General features: G+C 38.1%; 1 protein-coding gene across 2 annotated transcripts; it reads right to left on the bottom strand.

The window, feature by feature from the left end:
- On the bottom strand, window positions 1-27,997 carry WDR48 (WD repeat domain 48). 2 transcript variants are annotated; one of them, XM_065666866.1, is made up of 20 exons: window positions 27,895-27,995; window positions 26,973-27,087; window positions 19,717-19,857; window positions 19,307-19,385; window positions 18,958-19,040; window positions 18,710-18,839; window positions 15,944-16,032; window positions 14,957-15,058; window positions 14,375-14,599; window positions 12,894-12,968; window positions 12,456-12,558; window positions 12,035-12,132; window positions 10,106-10,213; window positions 9,606-9,702; window positions 8,440-8,535; window positions 6,521-6,626; window positions 5,024-5,111; window positions 4,358-4,434; window positions 2,617-2,809; window positions 1-2,014 (listed from the first exon to the last, which is right to left on the bottom strand). In XM_065666866.1, exons 1-20 carry the CDS (start codon window positions 27,966-27,968, stop codon window positions 1,919-1,921), a joined length of 2,175 nt encoding a protein of 724 aa, XP_065522938.1. In that variant the 5' UTR covers window positions 27,969-27,995; the 3' UTR covers window positions 1-1,918. The 2 variants fall into 2 exon arrangements, with proteins under 2 accessions (XP_065522938.1, XP_065522939.1); XM_065666867.1 differs by lacking the exon at window positions 26,973-27,087 and having other exon boundaries at window positions 27,895-27,997.

The raw sequence follows: 27,997 nt of genomic DNA, 5'->3' as shown, positions 1-27,997 counted from the left end.
TATTTTAGCTAAAGCCTTTTATTCTATACAACTGTGAAACATCATTTTCCCTTCCTGCATTGCAGACTATTCTGTCAATCTTTCCTGAAACTGTGTTTCAAAATGGTTAGGAAAAAAAAAAAAGAAAAATTACGACCTTGGCTGATTTCAACCAAAATCACTGGGAGCAATTCCAATGTGTATAACAGGACAGCAAGACAACCCAAAAAAGAAAACCAAAAATCCCCAAACAGTGCCTACGGGAACAAGCATATACCCTTGCTATTAATAAATACAAGTCAGCACAATTTATCCATAAAGTTTACAGTTCTGTTTAACCATTTAATTCACAAACATCACTACAAATGTGCAGTTAGAGCACAATTGTGTCAAACTGAGCATACACAGCAGTGGGGATTAAGAACTTAAAGTGACCCTTAAAAGGTGGGGAAAAAGACATGCTAGCTTAGTGGTGAACCATAGCCTTTGTTCAAGCAGTGACTTTGTTTAGGTTAAGAGTGCAGAAGGGAATGATTTGACTATTTTTTTCAAACAAAATACAATGGAAAAATACTTTAATTTTTGTTTGACCAATACAATCCCAGTAATAGAATTTATTGGGACTTTCTTTAGGCCTCAACCTAGATCTTGATAGCAAGATACAGGAAGCGCAAGAGCGTATGTCTCCCGAAGAAACTCGAATAATATACTGCCCTTTGAAGGCACTTGTGCTTCTGCTTCAGACAAGAGTCATTTTTACACCATTTCTTTATGAGGATTTGCAATTTGCTCTGACTACAAATGGTTTCCTGGGACAGCCCCACATTTTCTCACACAACGCTGAAATGCCTTTACTCCTTCCCCCCAATAAGTTAAACTCTATAAAAGACTACTATGAATCTATGACAGTCACAGATTTATAGAAATAACAGTGAAAAGAAGATCTGCATAAATCTATAACAAAAGAACAACTGCATATAAAACTTCGGAAAAGAAGAAAAGTATTTTTATATCATGAATATGAAATCTACTGAGATGCTTCTAAAGTTGAACATTAAACGCTGGAAGTTATTTTCAGAATGGTTTGAAGTTTTAACAAAATGTCATGTAAGTTTTGGAGCACAGTTACCAAAAATGAGACTAGTGTGTCTTCAGAACACCTAGGACACAGTGCAGGAAGTACTTACATAGATTTAAAAAGGAAATCTTGAAGATGCTGAAAAGCATGTTCACTCTATTCTGATGCACAGCATCATGGGACTGACCCTGCTACAGCATTTATCTAGTGTTCTTATTCTGCACATCAAGAGCTCTCAAAGCAACAACTCCCTTGCAGTATTAAAACAAGTCTCATGTTAACCCTTCACTTGTAATTAAATGGGCCGACCCTTTCAAGTATGCAATACTTGTTTCTTTTGTTTTTCTTCTCCAAATTTCTTTAAGTGGTAGAAATGTTTGAGTAACCTGTGAGAAATCACCGTAGGAATATTATGACTGGAATGTACTAAAAAACCCTCGTGTGCACTTCTGAATTACAGTGTGAACACAGTGACTAACACGGCCAAAATGGTTTCAGATCAAGCATGAGCAGGTGAGGATATTATGTTCTGGAAAAGAAACAAAAGCAAAAAAGAGGAAGCAAAAGTCTGCACTGGATCATCATCCATTCTCTGTACACCTCACACAACATGAACCACTCAGGGATTTCCCATCTCATTGGCTGAGACTAGGACAGACTTTAGTTTAAGTCATATAGGGTTTTTTTTCCTCTATATTACAGATCTATTAGTCACTTCAATTAAATGTATACTTTCCGTCCATACTGGGTCATTAGAAGTCTCATCTACCTTAGGGGTTCAGTGGGCTTCTATAGTACTACTCTTGGAACCAGTACAGTATGGTCAAGTACATAAGTAACCACTTGGGTCCACCGCTCTCCTCACGTTGACTTCTGGCGATAATGAAGTGTCAGATCACCACCGCTCTTCCAAATGAAGTGCTTTACAGTTCGAAGGTCCATATTCGGATCCAAAACCTAAATGGTAAAAATTCATCTTTTATTCCACAAATCTGCTAGATTGTCGGAAATCCAAAGGGCAAAACAATCCCTTGGGTGGACTGTCATCTAAGATGAACCATGCAAGGGCTCAGGTTTTTCACCTAGCAAGTAAAGCTGATGCTGATTACTGAAAGATTTTAGCAATGTAACATATAATTGCGTATTACAACTACCTTCTCAATATTTAATCTTCATGCAATTATTACGCTTACTAGACAACTTATTATTTTGGAAATACTTTAAACTCTGCTATAAATGTAGAATTCAAAACATTCCAAAAAGGCTAGAAATGGAACTCTGTGGAATTGTATTAGTCCATTTGTTGAGTATGAGCAAGTAATCCTGTAAAGGTTACCAGTCAGACCAAATAAAACAGTGATACTATGTAAATTCTTTGGTCCAGCTATCTGCACCCATCTGAACTTGTGTCAGCAGTTAAGTTAACATGGTGTCAAGAAATATATTTAGTTTTAAAAGTAACAGATAATCTAAAGCATATTTCCAGCTCCATATTCAGAAATTCACAACCAATTAATTGCTAGATACTGGGTTTTGGCTAAACCACCCAAGGAACTTACCTGGTCCTGGCACAGAAGCTCAATCTTCTCCTCTGCTAGCACAGCAATGTCCTCCTCTTTTTCTTGTTCTCCTGCTTTTTCATTATTGGAAGAGCTAGTTGTCTGAGACTCATTATCCAAGTTTATAATTTTCTCATACACGTGTTCCATCACCTTTCTTACCTGAAGCATATCACTTGCTGACAGTCGGTCTCTATACAAGGTAAATAAAGTTTGGCAGGAAAAAATTTAAGAGACTCTATTTCTGATCTTCAAAATACCTTAACCCATGACAAACTATACAAGTAGACAAATAAGCATTTTAGATTAGAAGTTTACTATTAAATTATCAGGATCATGGAGAACACCGTAACAGCTTTTTATCCAAAGATTCACACAGCAGAAGGGACTCAGAAAAGCGAGACCATGCTGCATTCAGCTCTGGGGCCCCAACAGCAGGAAGACATTGACCTGCTTGAGTGAGTCCAGAGGAGGCTGCGAGGGTGCTCTAAGGGCTGGAGCACCTCTGCTATGGAGACAGGCTGAGAGAGCTGGGCTTGTTCAGCCTGGGGAAGAGAAGGCTCCAGGGAGACCTTAGAGCAGTTTCCAGTGCCCAAAGGAGCCTATAAGAGAAGTTCTGGAGAGGGGCTTTTGACAAGGGCATGTAGGGATAACACAGGGGGGAATGGCTTGAAATTGAAACAGTCTAAATTTAAGTCAGATATAAGGAAGTTCTTCCCCATGAGGGCAGTGAGGCCCTGGCACAGGTTGCCCAGAGAAGCTGTTGCTGCCACTCCCTGGAAGTGTTCAAAGCCAGGCTGGATGGGGCTTTGAGCAACCTGCTCTAGTGGAAGGTGTCCCTGCCCATGGCAGGGGGTTGGAACTCTCTGATCTTTAAGGTCCCTTCCAACCCAAGCCAGTCTGTGATTCTACGAAGATACTCAAAAGACCAAATTAAAATCAGAGCTTGGATGAAAAGTACTGTACACAACCCTTATTCTTTCAATAGAAAGGGGATTAGTAAGAGAAGGGCAAGGATATGGAATAGTAAGACTACACTGTTTCCCCTACTACATTAACAGAATGGCATTCTAAACTAATTAGCAGCAGCAGTTTTTCCACAATGTACACAAAAAGCTAATGAAGCTCCTCTTTCACAAAAGTCTCTGATGTTAAGAATTTAACAAGACTTAAAGAGGAACTAGGCATTTGTGGAAAATACCCAAAATTGTTGTATATAAGCGGTGGTAGGCATACTGTGACATTGACTTCATAGCTGAGGATCTGCATTGACTTCCAACCTACAGAGTTCCCAGTTACAATTAATGTGACAGGCAGACTGTCTCACATTCCCTACTAGCAGATTTTGTATTTTTTCCTTTTAAAAACCTATTATTTATCACTGTTAGCAACAGGAAACATAAAACTGTCATTCTGAGCAGTGTAATAATCTGTAAATTCATTTGTTTTCTGATTACGTACCACAAAAGACAGAAAGTCTAATTTCAGCATTTAGTTCTTAAACATTCCTTAGCATAACTTAAGCAGCTGCCCATGGAACCTAAAAGAAAACTCCAGTTCTTTCAAATATTCTGATATAATTCAAAGCTTCGGAGTGATGCTGCTTAAATAACTACAAACTTCTACACATTCATCAAAGCAAAATAGGATTCTCTGGCAAACCAGCTTTTTGTTGGGTTTTTCTTTTTTGAGCTTGCAATTCTTTTTCTGCAGTTTTGAGAGTCAAATACGCATTACTTACTTTTTCAGAGTTTTTGCCCCTGATGATGAATGAGGCTGGAGGTAGAAGGGAATCTTATTGAATTTGGGCATATTTTTCTAGAAGGAAACAAATTTGAGAAGTGTTAATTTAGGCTGAACTGTTACCAGCTCCTGTTTCTACCATCTGGTATGTGAAGTGTATTCAGCTCCTAATTATCAAAACCCAAGAGAGATTCTTAATCAACATAACCACCACAGCCAACTGCCAAATTACTCATACTCCTGAGATGCTTCAATTTAGATGATGCGCATATCATCTAGCTTTTGAATATAAATTACCATCTCTTTCAAAGGAAATTAGATGGTATCAAAAGACTGCAGCTATATGAAGAGTAGTCTCTGTTCCAGGGCTCCACACTTGAAAAGGATACCAATTATACACAGTGCTTTGAATTCCAAGATTTTCTCTCAAAAGAAAGCAAGCAAAAATACTGTAACTGGACACATCAAAAAACAATGAATCTCAAAGGGTCCTGAATAAAGACCTTGAGACCACTTATTTTAAAGACAACCAGAGCAAAACTTAAAATGACATTTCAGATCATGTACAATTAAAAAAACCCGATAGTTGTTCACCTTAACCCCCCCCCCAAAACCCAACACAAGTAACCCAATAAAAAAAGCAAAATCCATGTAAGATACTTACATCTACAGTGATGTCAATTACCCATTGTGGCACAGTTTCATTAAGAAGCATAGATTCAGTTTCACCCCCTGAATCCCGACATAATAACCTAAACCACAGAGAAGTAACCTTTGTGAATGAAAGCAATTATTGTAATGTGCATTAAAAAGCTTCAGGAGAGGACCCGCCCTTTTAATGGGCAGGGAGTGTGAACTTGGTTAGCTACCCCTTCACATCATCCAATTTATTGAGGAAGTGATCACGTATTGTCTGTAAAGACCAGAAAAAGTAGCTGCAGGAAAAAGACAGATCCATGCAGCAGAAACACGGAGAAGCATTTCAGAAGACTATAAGCTATGGCATGGAGAAATTTAAAAAGTAAAACGCTACTTTACTCATGGATTGTATGTTTGTGTGTTGGAGTCAAAAACCGTGAGAAAGGGAAAGGCACGTGACATAAAGCAGTTCTTTTCTGTTTGGGAAAAATGAGCTTTGCACGTAAAGTGTCTGCTAAGCCCTCACCAAATGAAAAGAATAAAATCAATTTTAAGAAATGCACACATGCAGTTGGGAAAAAAAACCACATATTAATTGTATAAAGTCCAAATTAGGTATTTTGTTGGAGTTCTGCAAGCCACCTTTTAGATATAATAAACGTGGCTTTTCCTCCAATAATGTCTTTTCAGTGTTCTCTTGAGAGCAAGCCATAGAAGACTTAAGATCCACTGATACAGAATGGCTGCAAATATTAAGCCCCAGCTATGATGTAAATATGTTGATACTGCAGAAGAAAACACCAGTTCTCAAAGCTGCAAAAGGTTACCCTGCTTTACAGACCAGTGCATGGACTGAAAGTTAGAGTTTTTGGGCCTATTCAGCCTGAGAAACAACCCCTACCCCTCAAATTTAAAATCCACTATATCAGTAAATACAAAATGCTTCACGCTATATGAAAGCTTGGCATTTGTTCTACAGCATTATTAAATTGTCTCTGATGTATCATATACCACAGTTAGGCTTTACAACACAGAATGAAAAGACAGATCCTGAGCTCTTACCTGCCAGAGCTTAGGACCTTCTAGTGGGTCAAGAGCTTTGGGGAATGAAAACCAACTCTCTAGTGAGCAGGATTCTACTGCCTGAGTCATTAATGCTCAAAAACCAGTACAACAGGCCCGTAAGAGAAATTTTACAAGAATCGAAAGTAGCACAATTTCATTCTAGAACAAAGTTCAGTTAGTTCGCAAGAAGAGGGCACCCAAAAAGAGCGCAACACTTTGGCAAACAATTAAGAACAATATACAGCTTTGTAAAACCCCACACCTTGCTGATGTTCAAACTCACATATTCAGTTGGATGATGCAAAATTATCATTTACAGCTGCTTATTTTGCCTGTCAAGGGCATGTCTTGAATGTATAGCACAGAACAGATGCAAATACTACATTTTTATGACATTTCTGCTTACACAAAGGAAGTTTTATTTAGCCACTGAATTTACATTCTTGAGCTTTTTTACCTGAACAAAGTACGTCCTCCAGCCTCACCAAAAATAACTGGTGTATGTGGTGGCACTTGAAAGTATCCGTTTCCTTTCTGGACTCTGTTCTCCTGCTCACCATTCACTGTTGGAAAAAAAAATCAGTGAGACTGCACTAGGCCTTTAAATTGGGTATACATAGACCAAAGAGTGTCTTTTCCACCTACAGCTAATGTATTTCATAAATTAACAAAATCATAAGCTTCATAAGACCCAAGAAAATCCCCATTTCCAACGCAGAGCAAGAACATGTAAAAGGAACAGTAGAGAGTAACTAGATCAGTACCAGTTTGTGAAGGCATATTTCAGAAGACTTTGAGAAAAGGGAAACGGAGCTCACGAGCCAAAACCCAACTGCTAGTTTTCCCCAGTTTCTTAACAGGATTCTGAGGATTTGTCAAACTGAACAATATTAATACTAGAAATCAACTAATGAGATTCCATTGAGACAAGACTACTTCCCCCCTCCGCACTGACAGTACAAAACTCTGAAGGATGTTAGCTTTGCTCTTCCACCTGGGTTTGCCAGATGTCAGCAGTGTACTAGCAAAACTCAGACTCATGCTTCCTTCAAGTTATTGCATTTTAAATTCAATGTATTTTTAGCTAGTTATAGCAGCGTGGTCTTCAAACACTTAAGAACCTCAGTTGACATCAGATGGATAGAATAAGATTAAATAAAAGTCAGCATGATTTATGCACATCTTGAACAGCTGTTCAGAGAGCAGCTGTTCAGAGCAGGATAAATACCGCATATATATATATACATATATACACAAGGGTATGTAAGTATATATATGTATATTTAAGTTCTTGTCTTTACACAAATTTCAGCATCCAGTGTTACCTTCTTAAGTCACTGTTCAGTGTCAGTTTCTTAACTGTTCCTTTTGAAAGGGAAAATGAAGACTGATTCTGTAGTGAATATTCTAAACATTCCACTAATCCAGAGCTATTCACAGAAATAAGTCATGCAGCATCAGTGTTCCAACAATGCAAAATCCCGTTGAGTTATACTTCTCATACACTGTCTGGCTCTCAAGATGTAGCGTGCCAATACATAGAATTGTAAGAATCAGCAACTTTGTCCAGAAGAGCCTGCCAAGTGCTGTAACCCACCACAGAGTTCATTTTGGAAAGAAGAAAGCAGCTAACTCTGGGCACAATCTTTGCCACAAAAAGGCAAGATATTGCTGAACTTACAGTTTTCTAATTGCCTTATCTGTAGAAAGTAATTTTTTTAATCACCAGAACCAAGACTTTTAGTCAAAACTGATCTCGGTTGAATCCATTTCAAATTTAAGAATTATACAGTCTCTTATTATTCTGCCCAACTCAGCCACCATCTTGTATCTTACAGAGCTATGCTTTTTATTTCATAAAGAATTAGATTCAGCATTATTACACCAGTCAAAGGTGGTATTGTATAGACCTACCCTACGTACTATCCCATTACCCACTGAATATATTTCTTACAATAAATTTTCCTTTTATTTTATATTGCTCATAATGCCCACAAGCAAAGTGGAATTATGTCAAACAGTGGCTAACATTTACTAACTGAATAACAACTCTTTTGCTGTCATTATCTAGGCTGTCTCCTTCCCAAGTCAAGCCTTAGTCTTGCCAGTAACTGTTTTTCATCAAGGCATTATGTTTCTGTAACTTCAGAATCATCTGTTCACCTAGTTTTCAATGGACTGGAGTTCTAAGAGTTTTGCTGATACTTTCAGAAGAAGAAAGCTACTCATCAAATTTTGGTATAAAACTAAATTAAAAGAAATTAAAAAACATTAGTCTGTAACGCAGAGACAAGTACAAGACAGCAAATCAAGACGTAGAAATATAAACTGAATGTATAAACAAATCCTAAAAAAGGAAAATAATAAAATACCGACCATGATTTATTTCATTTTCTTCTTCATCCATTGGATTGATATGTGTCCTAGGCCAATATTCCAGAAGTGCTTGTAGCAGAAGCCCTCCAAGATTTACTGTCAAGACATAGTGAGGTACAACTTTCAGTTATGTAAAAAACGATGGCGTAATAGTCTACATCTGATCCACAGATTAAAACTTTCCCAGAAGTCTAAGCAGCGCTGCTCCCAGAACAAACTATTTATGGGCACAGAAAATCTCAAAGCCATACGTTATAATCTCTCAGAAAAAGCTGATTTAACCGTATCCCGGGCTGCATCAAAAGCAGCGTGACCAGCAGGTCGAAGGAGGTGATCCTGCCCCTCTACTCTGCTCCTGTGAGACCTCACCTGGAGTATTGTGTGCAGTTCTGGTGTCCTCAACATAGAAAGGACATGGAACTGCTGGAACACGTCCAGAGGAGGGCCACGAGGATGATCAAGGGACTGGAGCACCTCCCGTATGAAGACAGGCTGAGGAAGTTGGGGCTGTTCAGCCTGGAGAAGAGAAGGCTGCATGGGGACCTAATAGCAGCCTTCCAGTATCTGAAGGGGGCCTATAGGGATGCTGGGGAGGGACTATTAATTAGGGACTGTAGTGACAGGACAAGGGGTAACAGGTTAAAACTTAAACAGGGGAAGTTTAGATTGGATATAAGGAGGAAATTCTTTCCTGTTAGGGTGGTGAGACACTGGAATCGGTTGCCCAGGGAGGTTGTGAGTGCTCCATCCCTGGCAGTGTTCAAGGCCAGGTTGGATGAAGCCTTGTGTGGGATGGTTTAGTGTGAGGTGTCCCTGCCCATGGCAGGGGGGTTGGAACTAGATGATCTTGAGGTCCTTTCCAACCCTAACTATTCTATGATTCTATGATTTTAGAATCACTACTGTTGGATCACTTACTTGCTATAATATTCTCTAGATTAGCAATAGTTCCAAGTTGAGGAATATCACTTTTTTGCTTCCAGAAGATTTAAGTTAAATAGAAAACCTGAACTTGACTGAAAATTTTCCAAAAAAAGCGAACATTCTCACTGGAGAATTCCTCTGCAGAATGCAGCTACTGGCATATGTGGCACTGGAATACATACGCATAAATGGTGGATTTTATTCTGCTTTGTCTCAAAACACTAATATTAGTTAGAACTTACATTTTGGATCAGAACCATCTGGACTGCTAAATCCAGCATCCTTTGCTGAAACCCAGGCTGCAAAGCAGTCACTTTCATCCAAAGTAATTGTCAACATCTGTTGGGAAAAGACCACCAGGAAGAGGAATGCAATAGCTGTTTTGTATTAAATAAGCCTATAAATTTATTTTGTTCATTACTGAGCTGGGAATACAAACAAAGAATTTCTATGTGCATGACAGCACACTTTGTTTACCAAGCTGTATTAATTCATAATTGGTATTGGTGGATTTAAACTGACCACACCATGAGGAAAACAAAAACTAAAAAAATCTGTTATTCAGTTTATTAAAAACTAAAGTAAAATTTGCTGGTTTGCTTCAAAGTAAATATAAATAATTGGATAAATGATGATTGTTCTTCAAAACTTACAACACACTAAAACATTTGTGAACAAATGGTATTTTGAGAATAGATGAAATATGACATTAGAACAAACAGATTTCAGAGTTGTATCTCACCCCAGTTTTCAAGTCTACTGAGAACCAGTTCGGCACATACACCATTTTAAATCTCTTCTTAATTTCTTCTTCAAAATCTACTTTCCCAAGGTCTTCAACTTTACATGCCTGTACAGCAAAAGAAATGTACAAGTTGTAAAATTCTGAGTATCACAACATTCTGAGTCACAACACCACCTCAACTCGTACTTGACTTTCACATGCAGTTCTGATTTCTCCACAAGTACTGCAGTCCAGCAACGCATAAGTGAAAGGTTCAAACTTTTCTCAAAAAAACAGTAGTTTATGCAGTAATTTCTATTTTTTTATCCTTTCTTTCTCAGGCAGTGGCATCAAGACAGTGGAGAGGTATTACATTAATAAGTAACACTTTCCCTATCACTGAGTAGCTGTCTTATAGCATTCCCTGTCATTCTTCCCCTCATTAGTATCAATATTTCAGTACAACTCTCCATCAAACACCAATATTTGTTGCAAATCTCACAACAAATTCAGCTCAACTACTGCAATGGGACCAACAGTGGGTAAATCTGTGTGCAGATCATTTTTGCCTGTTTTAGTTTATGTGTCTGTTTTATTTTGTACTTCTATTTTTAAAGTTCCTCAAGCAAGCTTGTTAATATCCAAACTCTTGTAATCCACTTGCAGAGTCATCCTGAAAACTGGAACACATTAAGCAAACTCTAAAAGACTGTAACCCTGCAAGACTTATTTCCTCAAAATCCAGGAAAAGTTACAGGAAGGAAAGACTGAAGGGTGTAGCTACATGTAAGAAAGGCTTCCACTTTTCTTCCAGCATCGTCAGTAAAGAGTCTCAGCTTTAGAATGCAGTGATCCTACACGTAAGATAACACTTTGATCTGACAAGTAACCTCATCTATAAAGTGAATATGTATTTAAACATGCCTAAGAGATGCCTCTGAAAGCCTTACTAACAAAAAAGAACTGAATGAAGGTACCAATTAACATTAGCATTTGACTTTGGTCCTGAGATTTAACATTGTACTTAAATATATAACTGTAATATAACTGTAATTCGAAAGAAAAGCTATTCACTTTTCCACAGAAGTAATCTAGATTACTTCTAGTACAAATCTACATTCTCCGGCTTAATTCTCTTCTTTCCCACTTTATTCAGCAACTCGATATAAGTTGGCTGAGTGTGCTTTACTTCATTAACTGAATCTTAGCTGGAGAACTGCATAGTTAAAGATGCAAAAACATTTAGACTTTCAAACAGGATTTTTCAAGAGAAGAAACTGCTGACCATCTCACTGACCTGGGATCCCAGTCCTGTCTCTCTGCACGCTTCTCCTTCTCTGAACAATCATTGTGTAAAGCAAGATACCAAAATGCCACACCAAGTCTTTCTCTTCTTACCAGGCAGGAGCCACGCTTCCTGACTACCTTCCTTCCAGTCAGTCCTGCATTCCTGCCTGCTATCTTGCCAACTAACAAAGAACACAGGAAGTTCACACTCCCAGAACAATACACAGACTAATCGAAGCACACTCACTTGGGATCTGTGGGTTTGTAGGAGGACCTGAAGCACACGTTTCCCTTTTGCAGGCTAAGCTTTCTTTCTGCACTGGGCAGACATGCTCACAGGCCTCTAAAAGCCCTCTTCGAAACACAACCTGATCAAATCAAACACCACTGTTTTCGGGGACAGAATTCAAGGTGAATTTCAGGTGAAGAAAGACATCAGTACTTTACTGAATGTCAGCTTCACATCAAGCAAAGATACAGAAAAGCTCAGAAATGCCCCATCCCCTTTTAAAAACCAATCTTTGCATTGCTATGTCTAGCGACAGAAAGATTGCTTCCTTTCTACCAAAGGAATCTCTCTCTCACACACACAAAAATATATAAAAAAGGTACAAAATAATTAATCATCCAACAGCAGACAATCTAAAATTATATACTTACCTTCAAGACATCCCAGTATGCCACATTATTATTTGTGTCTTTGGTTAATATGTGTCTCTTGTCGTTAAGAATGTGGCACTGAATAATACTAGCACCCCCTAGCAAGCAAACAAGAATTAAGGTCACTACAGTGATTTTATTTTTTTATAATATTACATTAAATTAAGATGTATAACATAATGTGTGTGACTGTTCTTTGGTCTCACTATTTTATGTAAGATCTGGGTATCACCAAAGTTTAAGCACTATTTTAACTGTAACAAGCACTAGATCAATGATAACTACGTTGTCTTTGTTTTGGCTGAAATCGTAGTATCAAGAACCTAAAAACTTCACCCCATCTTAAAGATCCACCAGTTCTGCTAATGATAACAGATTTTGTAAGGTACTCTGGAAAACAGCTGAAGTATATAAAAGTTACCTTTTATAACTTGGTCAGGCTGTGTACACAGGGGTGGTATGGGATTGGTACAATCATTATCATAATCTCCGGATGCTCTAAAATTATGAATTCCCTTCAAAGTCTAAAGAAACAAAATAGACACATTCATAATAATCTACAGACTTTGCTTTTATCTGTGAGTGACAACTGCCAGTTCACACTGCCATTTAGATGTTAACTGTCCAGTTCTGAGCAAGATAGTTTAGTTCTAAAAGCAGCACAAAGAGACAGCAAAGGAAGTAATTAAAAGCTTAATGTCTTTTGATCAATTTCAATAATTGCATTTCCTGATTTTTAAAAAGAAAGCTTAAAGACCATGCAAGTCACAGTGAAATTGCAAGCAACAGTTCCCAAACCAAGACTGCAAATCCCATGACTACTTAATTGAATTCATAGGGTGTAAACTGTATCACTTACCCATTTATTCACAGAGGATTTGGTTGTTGCAACCCAAAGTGCTGGAGGAGGATCAGCTGATCTATCAAGCTCCATCTAAATAATGTAACCACAGATACTTTCAGACATGCTTAATTTTCCTTCGTTCAATTAATATTTGCTCTGTGTACACCTGCTCCCATACTCCAATGTATCTCAGAAACACCACTAGTTTCAGTTTACTAAAGAGATACAAAGTTGTTTTAAAAAGACAAATAACTAAGCTGCAATTTTTGAAATTCCAGGGAAATTGTTTCAAATATTCAACAAATGAATTCTGGACAAGAACAACAGTAGATGCAATGTGTTGAAACACCCTGTATCTAAAGTTGTTTCTACCATGATGAAATCTTGTCTCATGGACAGTTTGGTAAGTACAATACTTTCTGAATTACTTTGCTTTCAAATACTTCACATGGTTAAAAACAGAACGTGCCAAGTTCTGTACCAATTAAAAGCCAGACCTTTATACATTTGGCTCTGCTGTTACATTTCTTTGATAATAACCAATCAATGTAGCTGGTATATTACAGTCCCTCTTTGTTCTTTGTACAGCTGAGCATAGGTTTAATTTTCCATGTTGAACGGCAATTTCTCAGATTCTGACTTTAACTACAGTAATATATCCAGGATTTTATTTGAACATACTAAGCCAAATTTTACTCATAAGGAAAGACTGATTGTTTATATACTGCTATCTGTTTCAGTTGCACATTCCCTATACACCTACATGTTCCAAGGTCTTGTCATCTACTTAACAGACAGCAAAATAAGGAAAAATTCAAAAAGAAGTCTCTTCAAAAGACTCAGACTTCTGCATACAGTTTTCTCCAGTTAAGAAAACTGCATGTTTAGGTGTTCAAAAAACCCACAATAAATTTTACCCCTGGTTCCCATGAGTATGTAACATATTCTAACACAGTCCTGTGCATATACATTACTGCTAAGAAACATCCATTTTTGTCTAAAGCCTTGGCAATGCCAGCTTAATTTCTTAAAACTGTACTAGTCTGGTAAAAACAACTTTTCATGTCTGAAGCATATTCAATTTCAGTAATATCTGAATTTGCCTATTTTAAGTAGATGCTAGGCATCTATTTTCTTCAGACAATTAAGCTTAAGGTGTAATTTAGGAAACAAAGCCAATACACTGAAGATGTGGTGCAGTAAACACTTGTTACCCAATATACATTCTATCAGTTCATACCTCAAGCCGTTATTTCATTAAACAACATGCAACACAATTACACTTTAATACTGTGAGCATGATTAAACCCTGGAACAAGTTGCCCAGAGAGGCTGCAAAGTCGCCATCCTTGGAGATATTCAAAAGCTGTCTGGACATGGTACTGGGCAATTGGCTCTAGGTGGCCCTGCTTGAGCAAGGGGAGTGAACCACATGACCTCCAGAGGCGATTTCCAACCTCAACCATCCTGCAATTCTCTGAATTACACTCAATTACCTTAAGAACTGGTGCCTTTTCTTCACAGATAAGGACACGGATATCAGGGTTTCGTAAATCTGTACAATAAATCTTCCTGTCTCTTCCTCCTGAATAAACATGAGTGAAGGCTTCATTGACCTGCAGAGCCCAGACACCTTCATCATGGACTCGATATGTGGCTATACATCTCTGCTGCCCAAGGGACCAGAGGCGGATAGTCCCATCAGAGCTGCCTGAAAGACACTGAGCAACAACCACCATACTTAGATCAAGCGGGTATTTAAGTCTTCTGAAATAATTTTGTTCACAAACAACTTTCATAATTCTTATGGTTATTTTTTTCCGTTAAGACAGTGCTAAATAAAGCCTGGCACTTAGTAACTCTTGTTACCCCTTCCATAGCTAGATGGACCCTGTAATACAGCAGAGCTTTCACCCGCTAGCCTCCCTTCCTTAATCATTACGATATTCTGTAAATAATCTGTAAAATACAAAATGTAACTTAATAAGTAATCTATGGTATAAAATAATTACATTGAAAAAGACTAATGACATTTCTATATTCTGTAAAATGCCTTTGTCTCAAGTTAAAACACATACCTGTGTGCCATCTCTGTTCAACAACAATGCTTTTACGTTGTCTGTGTGCCCTTTGAGTTTCATTAGTTTTGCACAAGTTCTTGGATCCCACACCCTTAGAACCTACATAAACAGACATTGGAGAACTGGCATTAACATCCTTCTTCCCACCAATGCATTTTCTCTACAGAAAATTAAGCCTTTCTGAATAAACTGACACTTATCCTGAACAGAGAGACATCCATCACAGAAAACATACTTCATTAGAACAAGAGGTACATAACTACATCTTATGAACCTCTAATAATCAGACGTAACTTTCTTTGCTTGATTTTATGTTCCTTTGTTCTGGCTTTTTCTGTCTTCTTAAGAAATTAAAGAATGGAAGTGACTGGAAACAGGATAGTGTGATGTGCAAAAAAAAAATAATCTGAGAATCCTCACAGGGGTTTCACTATTGTATCCTATTTTCTTTTTTACATTGACTTAGACAAAAAATTATCTCAAGGTTAGATTAGGTAGAAAAACAGCTTGCCAGGAACTTCAGGGCATTTCACCTTCCTTTACAACAAAGAGCATGGTTTGTCTCTGGGGACACTTGAACTTCATCATCTCATTTAATTTCCCAGTTCCTGCAGGGATCTTACAAATTGCTGGCACCACTTTCTTCTTACCTGTGGCAGCTGCTTCAGTTTTTATAATCATCTCATTAACATGCCCCCCCCCCCCAGTCAGAGCTCTTGTGGTGAAATGGTAGAGAGGAGGTTTCACAAGATGATCTAATTGTATATATATCCATATAGCTTTAATACACAGAAGAGATATCTTCAAACTGAGGTAGGTATTTGTATCCTACACTCACACTCCCACTTAAAAAAAAAGTGTCCATCCTCACTATTAAAACCACAACAGCTGCTACAGACATGACATTGAAAAAATGAATAAAACTGCCTCTTTGTACTAAACTTTGAACTGAAATGGAATGAGCCCTACCAGACTTTTGCTTACCTTTTCAGTGGACCCTGATACAATAACTGTTCCCATTTGATTCATTGCAAGGCTGTAGATTGAGTCTTTGTTCCCACTCAGGGAAGAAGCTATTTCAAAATAAAATTTACATTTTCACTGTTAATGCTGTAATTTGAAAAACATACTTATTCACTTAAAACATAGCATTTTAGAGTATTTTAATATTCTTTGATCCATGGAAATAGTGTCACTATACCTCATATATAGAGCTACCTTAAGAAAGACTGTAGACAGCACACTGCTAGGAAAACCCCATCCCAATTCTTAATCTACTGCTGCGTTAAAACGAAGGAACCCCTCAGACTTATGGTAATTACAATTGTTGTAACCTTTTGGCACCACAATACAGTGCCAGGACCATCAAGGTACTCTGCTCTTCTCAACTACTTTATTAGAGAATTATACTTCTATGTGATCTTATAATACATCTCATTTGGATGCAAGTGCAGAGACTTTTTTTTTTCCAAGCCAAGCAGCAGTATGATTCTACATTAGATATTAAATGCTTTTCTCTCCATTCAGCAGAGACGCATTACTGAAATTACACTGCACTACTGAAATGTGTTACTTGAGCACGGATGCTGCCTCTGCATTTGTGAAAACCGTATGGCAACTCCTTAGCATCACAACCACCACTGGAGCAGAGGAATTCTCAGCCATGTAGCCTAATCTACTTTTGGACAGCTTAATGTACCAATCCTTCAACAGGGAAAAGCACAAACACAGCAATGAAAATCATGTATTCAGAGAGCACAATCTCAATAAGCCTCAAACCCATACACAAGCTGTGAATAGCAACAACCTGTATCGCCAGCAAAAATGTGTACCTTTACATAATGATTTATGTATATTACGGAAGTAAGTTTCTAACAACAGCATTTGTGACTTAATATCATAAACATTTTGTCAGAGTGGAAGAATTATGCACCTTTACTTCAGGGTCCTCTTAACCACTAGCTATGGCTATCCAAATGTAATCTATTATTTGTAGCCAAAACAAAGTGATAGTATTTCACTGTCCCCAGAGCACAGTTGAAGGCATAAAGCAAAACTGAAAACTCTTGAAGGTTAGCACAGTGTTCAACAATGATAATAATTTATGAAAAGAATGTACGGAGTTATTACAAACGGAACATCAGGAATGGAAGAGAGAATCTTAAGTGTACAGAAGCACAATTTATGCCAGAACAAAAGCAAAGCTTGACTCCACCCTCTTCTGGAAGGGACTACCTCTCACAAGCAAAATCTCAAAAGAAAAAAAAGAAAAAAAATTATTATAGCTATGCTGATTGAGAGGCTCTTTAAAAATCGGCTCCCTTTTAATGCTGGCTTGTGTACATTACTTCCCTGTAATCAGATAGGAAATTAATGCACAAAACAATCTTCATTTGCACTCTGAAAAAAATCAACATTTGAAAGGACTGAGGAAAACCAGCTTCTTTAAGGACACAGAACATGTTCTTCTCAACAGAAATACCATTAGTTGGGAGCACTAGAAAGAAAGAAAAACAACTCCCCTGCTTCCATTTCTTCCCCCTTACGAAGCATTACTGTTTTAATTCAAGAAATGCAAATTTATTTCTATCATCTTAGAGGCAATATGATCTTGGGCTCAAAACAAGCATCAGTTCCTCAGCACTCACCATCTCCCATTTATGATTCACTTGAATCACTTAGGTTCTGTACCACTGTTGCGGTGTTCATGAAATCTCCCTCCCCCCTTCCCTACAACTGAGGTTTCCTTGTGAGCCAACAAATACATTCTTCCTTCAAAAACTCCCTCTTCAACCAGAAGGTAGCATAACTTGCACTTATTAGCTGAATTTGGTGATAATTCTACTTTCTGTGAAAGAAAGCTGCTGGGAAGGATAAGGTAAATCTAATCCAGTTATGTGCAACCATGTGCTATCCCAATACAATCCTGCAGTGCAACATAGCTTGCTAGAATCCATCTCTCTTCTGAAGGCTACACAGACACGCCAGCATTAAAAACTAAAAAGGTCCTGGAGACAGAACAAAAGCAAACCTGACCGTTCAACCTATCAGATGCACCTTTGGGTTTAGAACCTACCAAATCCATAAAATTAATACACCTTTCAGAATTAGCCAAAACTTTAATTCAAAAAAACCACATCAAAACAACTATATGCCTGCTTCTTAATTACAAAATCACATATTCCTGAAATTTCTTAGAAGTATGTCTGCCAATCCGAAATTCTAGTTTTGCAGATTTTTCCTCAGACACTCCTAACCTATGAATAAGGAAGCAAGTAGTCTTGTTCAGAAAGTTCAAGTGGCGGTGTAATATGGCATGTCGTTTCCTAATGCATACATCTGAGACTCTGCTACTGTTTAAGCATGCATCCAACACTAAGTATAAAATGAAAGAGATCAGTCACTTTGAACTCATTTTCCAACCTATCTACAAGCAACGAACACACTGTAGGCAAACTGTTTCTCAAGCTAAAGCTCTCTTAAGTTTTAGAGAATACCAGCACATTACATTTCAGCAGAAAATGTTCAGAGACCTGTTCTCTGTCCTACATGGTATGCCTGTCAGCTGCTCTAGATTTTCAGCTACTATGGAATACAACAGACAGACTGATTATATGCTAAAACGACCTTAAAATTTTTTGCACATTTTTTGTGTACACACAGGAACAGGTATCTGTAGTTTTAAATTGATCCCTCAGATTATACTGCTCAGTAAAATGCATTGCTTGCCTCCCCTCCCTAGATACCTACTTGTTACGGTGTTATTTGAGGCAGTCAGTGCTGTTAGAGTATTTACATCCCAGAGGAATATCTGTCTGTCCAGCCCGGCAGATGCTACCAGTTCTTTGTCTTTTGCATATGCTAAGGCTTTCACATAATCCTACAATAAAGTAAATATGACAATATGAATCAACAACATTATCAGTTTAAAGTCTCTGTCTTAATATTTAAAAGACTGCCGGTGATAATGCAGAGTATTTAAAGATAATGTTTTTTACCTTATGCGTCCTTAGTGTTGACATGCAAAATCCCTTATGTGCATTCCATACTTTAACAGTAGTATCCGAAGAAGCAGATATCACTAAATTGGAAAGAATAAACTTTAATGGCTTATATATTAGAGCATATTTGTACTACTCCAATATGCTTTTCAAAAAGATTAAAAGAATCACTTGTATACACATATAATTTTTCATTAAAACACCCGCTTACACGATTTATCAAATTTACAATATATATCACAAATAAATCATACTAAAAGAAGATGGAAAACCATTAAATCAGCAAATAATATACTGTTATACACAATTTATGAATACTGTAGTTTTCAAACATTTAAGTACTTACATGTTTTACCACTGCAGCAGAGCACAATATCATTTACCCAATCTGTGTGATGTTCCATAGATGCTATATATGGGTCTTGCTGCAAATTAAGAAAAAGTAGTTTATAAAATCTCATTGCAACTGGAAAAGATTGTGACTATGAGACCCTACTGTGGTACTTCCTTGAATCTTCAAATGGTTCAGAAGTTGCCTATACAGAGTTGCTTGAAGTCACTATTCCAGAATTCTTTTGTGAAAGAACTATATAACTGTGTAAGATATCACAGTATGAGCAATTGCAAAATGATCTTCCTATTACACTAATTGGCAGCTGTTAAAAAAACATTATCAGATGTATACCTATAGGCAACTGACTAGCATGATAACTGGAAAAAAGTAGATTTAGACATAGGAATCCTCCCATGACTTACCTTGTGCTGATTGACACTCCATATCCTTATAATAGAGTCTCGGCCCGCTGTGAAGAGCCTATTTAATGCTGGATCCAGCTGAAGTGCATTTACCCCATTTCGGTTATACTTCTCCACTTCATCTCTAATCACATAGGAGACCTAAAATACATTTACACAAATTCAATTGTGGTATTAAGATATCAACTTGGCCATAAAATCTTAACATTTACTTCAAACTTTTTGAAGTTTTTCAGATAGGAAATATAAAGAGCTTTACAAGCATTAAATAAGTCTGTCACTTTGAGAGTTACCAACACCATCTGAGTCATTTCACCCTCCCAGAAAAAATGGGGAAGAACAATAGAGAAGACATGAGCAGTGCTAGAACTGGAGCCCAAAGAATTGTTACAACTCAAGCTTAGACCCAGAGAATCCTTAGTTGAATTCGCTGCTCTGTGCAGTCATTTTGGGTGGTCTCAGACAACATGCTGAGTTTGCGTCTCACTTCCTAAGTAGTTTTCATATTTTCTATATGCTGGGATAACAGTATTTCTTAGACTCACACAAGGGAAATGATACGGTCACTAAGGATTACAAAGCACTGAAAGACCTCAGATACAAATTCTAGCTATTTCAAGTGTCACTATTATTTTAAAACCAGTTTTTAAAAACTACTTATTTTCTAATATAAGCAGCACAAGTATTTACTGCTCTTTCAGTAAATGACTCCTTTGGTTTCTTTCATTCTGCATTTGATAGTTCTGGGTGTATATTTTATTTCACTGTTTTGTTCAGAAACACCAAAGGGAGATTTAAGGAGATAAAGGCTACAGCACTCTCCATTATTACTGTTCAGTAAACACAGTCATAATGCACTGCAATTTCTTCAGAGCTACTCCATTCACAGTCTGCTGCATCTCTCCTGATGTTTACACATTACTCTGAGGAAAGCCCTCACATTCAGAGAAAAGGAGGGGAAGCTGCCAGCTATGCCTCTTCCCCAATTCTGTAAAAGATAATCAGAACAACGTGGTCAAATTTTACGCTTGGTATAATCCAGTCTGCCCACAGCAGGAATCATTTGGATACATAAGCACCAGTGTTTTGAAAATGCTTTCAAGAAGTAGTATTGGGCTAGAGATCTGAAAGCAATTTTTCACTCCAATAACTGCATTGTATCAGTATAAAGAAAATGTTTTCCAAATCAGGTCTCAGTTACACAAAATAAAACCAACAAATTAAACAAAATGTTCAGTGGTCCTTATCACTAAAGAAATGTTTTACAGCGTTTCAGATTCTATACCACAAGAACTGATGTGTCCATTTGGTGAATGTGGGCAACACCTCAACTGAATTATCTCATCCCATCCCAACACAATAAGAGAACTGATGCTTCTAGAAAGTACACATCCAGTCCTATTCTCCGTTTTAGTAACAGCTGCCACAGCTCTATAGAATAACACTGGAGGATGAAAACTAACAGCCTCCTGAATCCACATGTCCTTTACTAAATTTATTATGTCCCACTGCTCTTAGAGCATTTCTTGCTGATAGTCTTTGCTAGCTGCTCACAGCTCCTGTACTCACAGCCCTTCCTCCCAGTTTCACATTGTGTCCTGATTTCCAGCACTTCGCTACTCTCACCCATTCCAGACTCATCCATAATATTCCTTCTATCTACATTCAAGTCTCTGCCTACACACATATTCAGAGACGTTACAGAAGACACCATGCATAATAGTGGTATCTTAAAATATTTCAAATACTTTAATGTGATGCAAAGTCCAAAATAAATGTGGAACTCCTCAGCTGGGCTTGATCATATCATGTCTACATTGCCAGAAGACCCAAACAGACCACTTGAGTAAAAATGCTGCAAACAAAGCCAAGGTTTAATATGATACAAAACACAAGGCAAAGGCATGGCCATCAAGTTCACGCTACTTTCAAATCCTCTAAAGTGAACGAAAATATTCAGCTAAAAATATGAAGTATGAGAAGATGCCTTCTAATGCAAACAACTCTACAATGCTATGAAATTAAGGGAATTAAAAACCTGAAGATCAGGAGATCAAATTTCATTTTAGTTATTAGGGAGAAAAATCTTTTCCTGTAATATAGTATCACACTCAAGCTCAGGAGGCACCCTTCACTTCTTGCTTCTCCAACCTGCTAGCACACTGTTTTTTGACAAATCTTTTTTAGATTTGATCCTCTTCTGTCAGTCATTTCCCGTATTTGTTGTATTTTCAGGTATAATATAGAGCTCCTTATTCTACTCTATCAGGGTTTAAGCCCAGCTGATAACTCAGAACCACGCAGCTGCTCACTCACTCCCCCCCCCAAGTTTATACACTGGGCATGATGTATTGCGGTATGGAATACATCTTGGCTAGTTTGGGTCAGGTGTCCTGTCTCTGCATTGTCACAACTTCCCCTCCTCCCTGGCAGAGCATGAGACTCACAAAGTCCTTGGTCAGAGTAAACATTACTGAGTAGTAAGTAAAAACATTGGTGTTACCAGCGCTGTTCCCAGGCTGAAAGTCAAAACCACAGCACTGCACCAGCTACTATGAAGGATAAAAAAAAAAAAAAATGACTGCAGCAGGTGAACCCAGGACACACTCGTAAATAAGACTGTCAAGCTATGTTAGTGACCCAAGCATTTTAAAAAGGAGCCTTTTGCTCTTGATAATGCTACTTCTTTTTTTGATTTATAGGAATTCAAGTAAAGAACAGCCATAAATAACCATTTTAAAAATGCAGAAAAGCAAACAGTGGCTTACTCTAGTAAATAATGTACATTTCATACATGATCGATACTGTGGAAGTTGAATCATATTTCTATATGAATCTTGACAGAATTAAAGTTTTCATAATTTCTTGAAATGCAATGAATATTTTCTTGCTAAAATAAAGAACTAAATATTTTTATCAACACAGAAATGAGCAGTAAAAAAAGCTCAGAGATGACGTAGTAAAATAATCTTCACTTCTTTCTACAAAGTAATTTGCATAACTGTTAAATTTCTGTATAGAGGAGCTTGAAACTGTGGCTGTCGGCTCTACTAAGCACTGGTTTTCCATCCTTCAATGATGTGACTGGGGAAGACGACAACTGTTTCCCACTACCACCAATACTGAAATACTCAAATGAAGGTCAAATTTAATTTGTTCTTTATTCCGCTTAGGAACTTCCAAACATGAATTTAGTTGAACACCTCTTGGCAAGTATTGTTTATTTCAAGAGAACGGAGACAAAGACAGGAATTATATTGTTTTAGGGTTAATGAGTAGATATAAGAGTGCAAGCTGTCACAGTTGCTGAGATCTAGCTATTTTTCAATGATAAAGGTGATTCTAATCCATATGAACCATGTGCTCCTTAAAATTATTTTTTTATTTCTAATACTAAAAGCACAAGGGGAGAATATTAAAATGGAAGAAAATGATTTTGTGGTCAGTAAGTCTGCTGGATACCACATCAACATTTCAAGTGAATACTGCTATTTGGGCAGTTCAGTAAGGACAAGACAAACCACTTTCCATGAAAAGAATATGAATTGAAAATTACTATTGCACAAAAAAAAGGACTCTCCAACTCTTAGTGGAGACCTAATGACACCCAAGTAGTCGTCAACTCCTCACACTGGAGATACTTTATAAATTTCTTTTCTCATCCAAACAAAAAACTGTTAGATGGTCCACTCCTAAAAAAACGCCCTAGAACAAGACACATAGAATATGTGGCAGAACTAAAAATAACCTCACAAAAATTTGCTGTACACCACATGAAACCTTTTAGAAAGACAGGTATAACACCAGAAGTATCCAGACTTGTATTCAAATGCATTAATTATATGGTAACACAGGGGGACAAATTAAGGATTCCACAACATCTGTTGAAAGGGTGTTGAAATGCCTCTCTCAACATATGGAACTTAAAACAGACCGATAATAGCAACCACAACTTGATCTGAAAAACCCGACACTGGTGTAAGAGTGCCAGACAGCAGGCAAGTTCACTAAGATGAACAAAGGAACATTGCTGATAATCCACATGTGGTTCTCTATTATCTTGGAGAAAAAAAGGTCAGGAAATGTGGGATTCTGTTTGGTTGTTTTTTTCAATTTGAATGTCACAGAGTATAGAAAGGTAAGAACTATTAGTAAATACAGTAATTATACAAACAAATACAAAAAAATAAAGCATATATTTAAGTATGTGTGTACACACATATGCCTAACCAACATAAAAGCAACAGGCTTTTGGCTGAGAAGCAATTGCTGTGATAAAATTCAACTCTGACCTGCAGCATACACATTGTTATCACTCTAAATAAGATACCATAATCTGCCTGGAAAAGACTATGAAGGTCATCAGGAAGTTACGACTCTTAAGCCGCATTCACTTCAAACAGGGTGCACTGAAAGCACATAACTGCTTTGTTCATTGCACTGATTTATAAAGTAAGTTGCAAACCACAAAGATAATAATGACTATGATATAGATCACAGTCATTTTATTGCCATGATGGTCTGGCAGGGACAAAATTTGTGGGATATGAAATATTTTAGTAATGACCAAGGCCTTTTACATTTGTACTGCTGCAGCTTTTATAAACTCCCTTAATGAATAAGCAATCACTGCAGCAGTGCACAAACATTACAAGGTGATGGACACTCATAATACAGAGTTGATGGGATTTGGTACCCTAAATGGATCAGGATTAATCATTTTAATTACTATTCAAGAGCTCCAGTGATAAAGCTACTGTCGACAGGTAACATTTCGGCACACAGAGTCAAGGGAATTTCCTACAGGATCTACAATGCGTTTCCTGCATGGATGAGTGTACCAGCTGATCTGAAATCTTGTGACCCTTGCTATATTACAAGTCTTATAACAGATTTTGCCTTAATAGATGGGTAGAATCTTCTTTTAGTAATACCATCACACCGTCATGGTGGAGGCAACAGTGAACAGCTGAGCTCTGATGACACTCATTCCTTGTTTGTAAGTAAAGAAAATTTCAAAGACACAAATGCTATTGCAAGCAATTAAAAAAATGGAATTTCTCATAACCACTGGAAGGATTCCATGAGATCTGACATGAATCACATTTAAAAAAGGAGAGCAGCAGCAGTCTACCACCAAGGGTAAAAAACTCTAAACTACTGCCTTAGTAATTTAGTAGGGCAATAGTTAAGTTTTTAAATTAAGAACATACTGATACTTGAATTTTTATCAAACGCTCCAGGCCCTAGAATAAAAGCAATGGAAAGCATTAAGCAGTTAATTCTATCCTTTTACAATGGCATCAACTTACTAGCTATTTGTCTGCTTGAGTATTATACATAAAATAATAAATTTATACATTTATCATATATAAAATATAAATGTAGATGTAAAATCTAATGGTACTATCAAAAATATTTTAAATGGGTTTTAACAATAAACACCCCTAAAAAAAAAACAAAACAACCTATTAAAAATGGTACAGAATCAGCAGCTGAAATATTTTCAAATGTAAGGGTTTTTTGTTTCACTACTTTCTAATAGCTGTCATAATGCAGTATTTGTGCATAAATATGACAAAGTCGGAGCAAAAAGATGTTTTTATTCTGTAGAAGACAAAGACAAAAAGTACTTAAAATTCATTCAATAATGTTGTATGAAAGATGATAATCCAAATCACTTATGGAAAAATCCCCATGTTCTATTAACAGGTTTAGAGTGTGGGGTTGAATTTATTCTGGCCAGGCAGCAAGTTTGGGGGAGCAGTTGCAACATAACCTCTCAAGGGCTGCTACTTTAAGCGACCTGCTGAAAAGTGGCTTCACCTTAATTCAGAGTAACATATCTGAAAGCTACATCATATGGCCAGCTGTTTCTCATCACACAACAGTGACACCTCTGCATCCCCGTTTCACTTATCATAGAATGGCTTGGTTTGCAAAGGACCTTAAAATCATCCCAGTTCCAACCTTCTGCCACAGGCAGGGTCACCTCCCACTACACCAGGTCGCTCAAGGCTCTATCCAGCCTGGCCTTGAATGCTGCTAGGTATAGAGCATTCACAACTTATTTGGGCAGCCTGTTCAAAACCCTAAATCAGACGGCCTTTCTACTGCAGCCTTCAGACATACATTGCTAAACTTACAAAATACCAACAGCCTGCTGCTGGACATTTCAAATGCCTGACTTACATGCAAATAATTAAACTTCTTACATATTTTTACGTGTGTAATTTATTTTGAGGCCTAAAACATCTATTCTGATTTAACTCTTATAAACATAAATTATATGCAGACACACCTTGAACTGATGATTTTGGGTGGTTCTGCTTACCAGTAAAACAGGTGCATCCAAGATAATAATAGATCTGATTTCCATGATCTTCAACCAGCTCTCCTGCCATGTAAGGAATTGAGTTCCTCCATGCCCGAGAGATATTTCTTAAAAAAGCTTTTTCCCTTAGCCTCATAAGTTTGGGAGAAATCTTCTCCCCCTCCCACCCCAACCCCCAAACTTCATGTAGCAGCACCCTAAATGCTTAGCCATTAGGAAGCAAACCAAATCATTAGTGGTTTTAACTCTCCATCAGCAGCTGATGGCTATAACAGCCACTTAGAATTCCATTACATGAACAAAATCCTGTCTCTAACCAAGTAGGTGAAACAATAAGAGCACAAGAAAATACCTAGTTTCTATTCAAGGGTTTATATATGCTTATAAAGTTATTCTCTGCAGATCAAGACTTACAATGTACTGGCTGAGATACAGCAGTACCTGAAGTGGGAAAAAAAACCCCTCATAACAATAAAAGTGGAAAATAAGACATTGTAAACCAACACAAACCCACCTGTAAATACAACATATTGACCTAAGTAATATTTGCAAAAGGAATACAGTAGTAAAAAAGGAAACAACATACTCTTTGATGCATGCTGCTATCAGGGAAATAATACTTCATAAAGAAATAGGACTACATCAAAGAAAACTCTTGTTATCATAAAATCCCCCTCCTTATGAGAGCAACAGCAAAAACTTGTTTATAGCACAGGCAATGAAGTCAGTTAAAGGCAGGTATATTTTGAATTCTTTGTATTTTACAGAATGTCAGAGGGTTTTTGCAGTAGGGCAAGGGAATTCTTTATACAGCACTGATTGAATGCTTACTTTAACCATGAAAGGTGTTAAAGGCTATGAAGAAGTGCACATTTCCTCCGTGTGATAAACCACAAAAGATGTGTTCAAAAACCAAGCTCACCTCTGTCTGGAAGGATTCTAATGTTATTTCAGGCTTAATCAATATTTCTCCCATGAACAGCAGGTAGATACAGCTGCAACTTGCATTTGCCATTAGAGGTAGGCAGCTCTGTGCACTGAGAAAGCATTACATCTTTTACATAGTGAAAAATGTAAAAACGTTTAAAGTGCTGGTAGTACCACAAAACAGAGCAAAAGAGTTGAAAACCATAATAAAACAATTTTCATGACTTTTAATGCTAAGCACTCTTGACTTATTACACACACTTCACTAATTCCAGTCTCCAGCACGGCTACAACAGTGTGCTCATAGTTACACAGGAGCTACACCACGAGGTCTGATCGTCTCTCGGGTGAGCTGAGAAAGTTTTTACACCCACCAGACAGCTCCTCCCTACGCTCTTCCTTCAAGAAGCACTGCACCGATCTGGAAAGGGCAGACGAGCGGGAGCCTCAGCTCAGTCCGCCAGGCCTGGGGCACCTGACCCCACTGGGCAGCGAGCTGCACCTCTTCCCCGTCCCAGGCCGCGGTACCAAATGCAGTCACCCCCCTCCTCACAGGACGTTAGTGGAGTCGCGGCGGCGATGGGGAGAAGGTGCTGGGGAGAGTGGGGGGTTGGTCCCCCCTTTACCTCAATGTTGTTGGGAAAGGGAAGGAGGCGCCTGCGTTGCCACAGAAACCCCCAATCTCTGCACCTCCTCAGCTGATAGCAGCCGCAGCCACAGCCCCCCCAGCGCCAGGCGGCAGCGTCCCCGGGGGAAACCCTGCCTGGCCCGGCGCACCACCTTCGCTCTCCGCCACCTGCCCGCCGCCGCCGCCCGTCTCCCGGGCCGCGCCTCACCTCGCCACCCTCCTCCGGCCGGGCCAGGCCGCGCCAGGACCCCGGCGCTCCGCGGCCCCCCGAGCCCCGCCTTGCCCTCACCTGCACTTTCCGCCGCCCCGCCGTGTTCTGCCGATGATGCGCCGCCATCTTGCATGTTGACACTCTAATGTCATTTCCGAGGAGGGACAGCCGCGCCGGAAGT

This window comes from Lathamus discolor, chromosome 2, assembly GCF_037157495.1.
Source record: "Lathamus discolor isolate bLatDis1 chromosome 2, bLatDis1.hap1, whole genome shotgun sequence".
Lineage (NCBI taxonomy): Eukaryota > Metazoa > Chordata > Aves > Psittaciformes > Psittacidae > Lathamus > Lathamus discolor.
The sequence above is the reverse complement of the archived record's forward strand: the minus strand, read 5'-3'. Positions and strand labels throughout refer to the sequence as shown.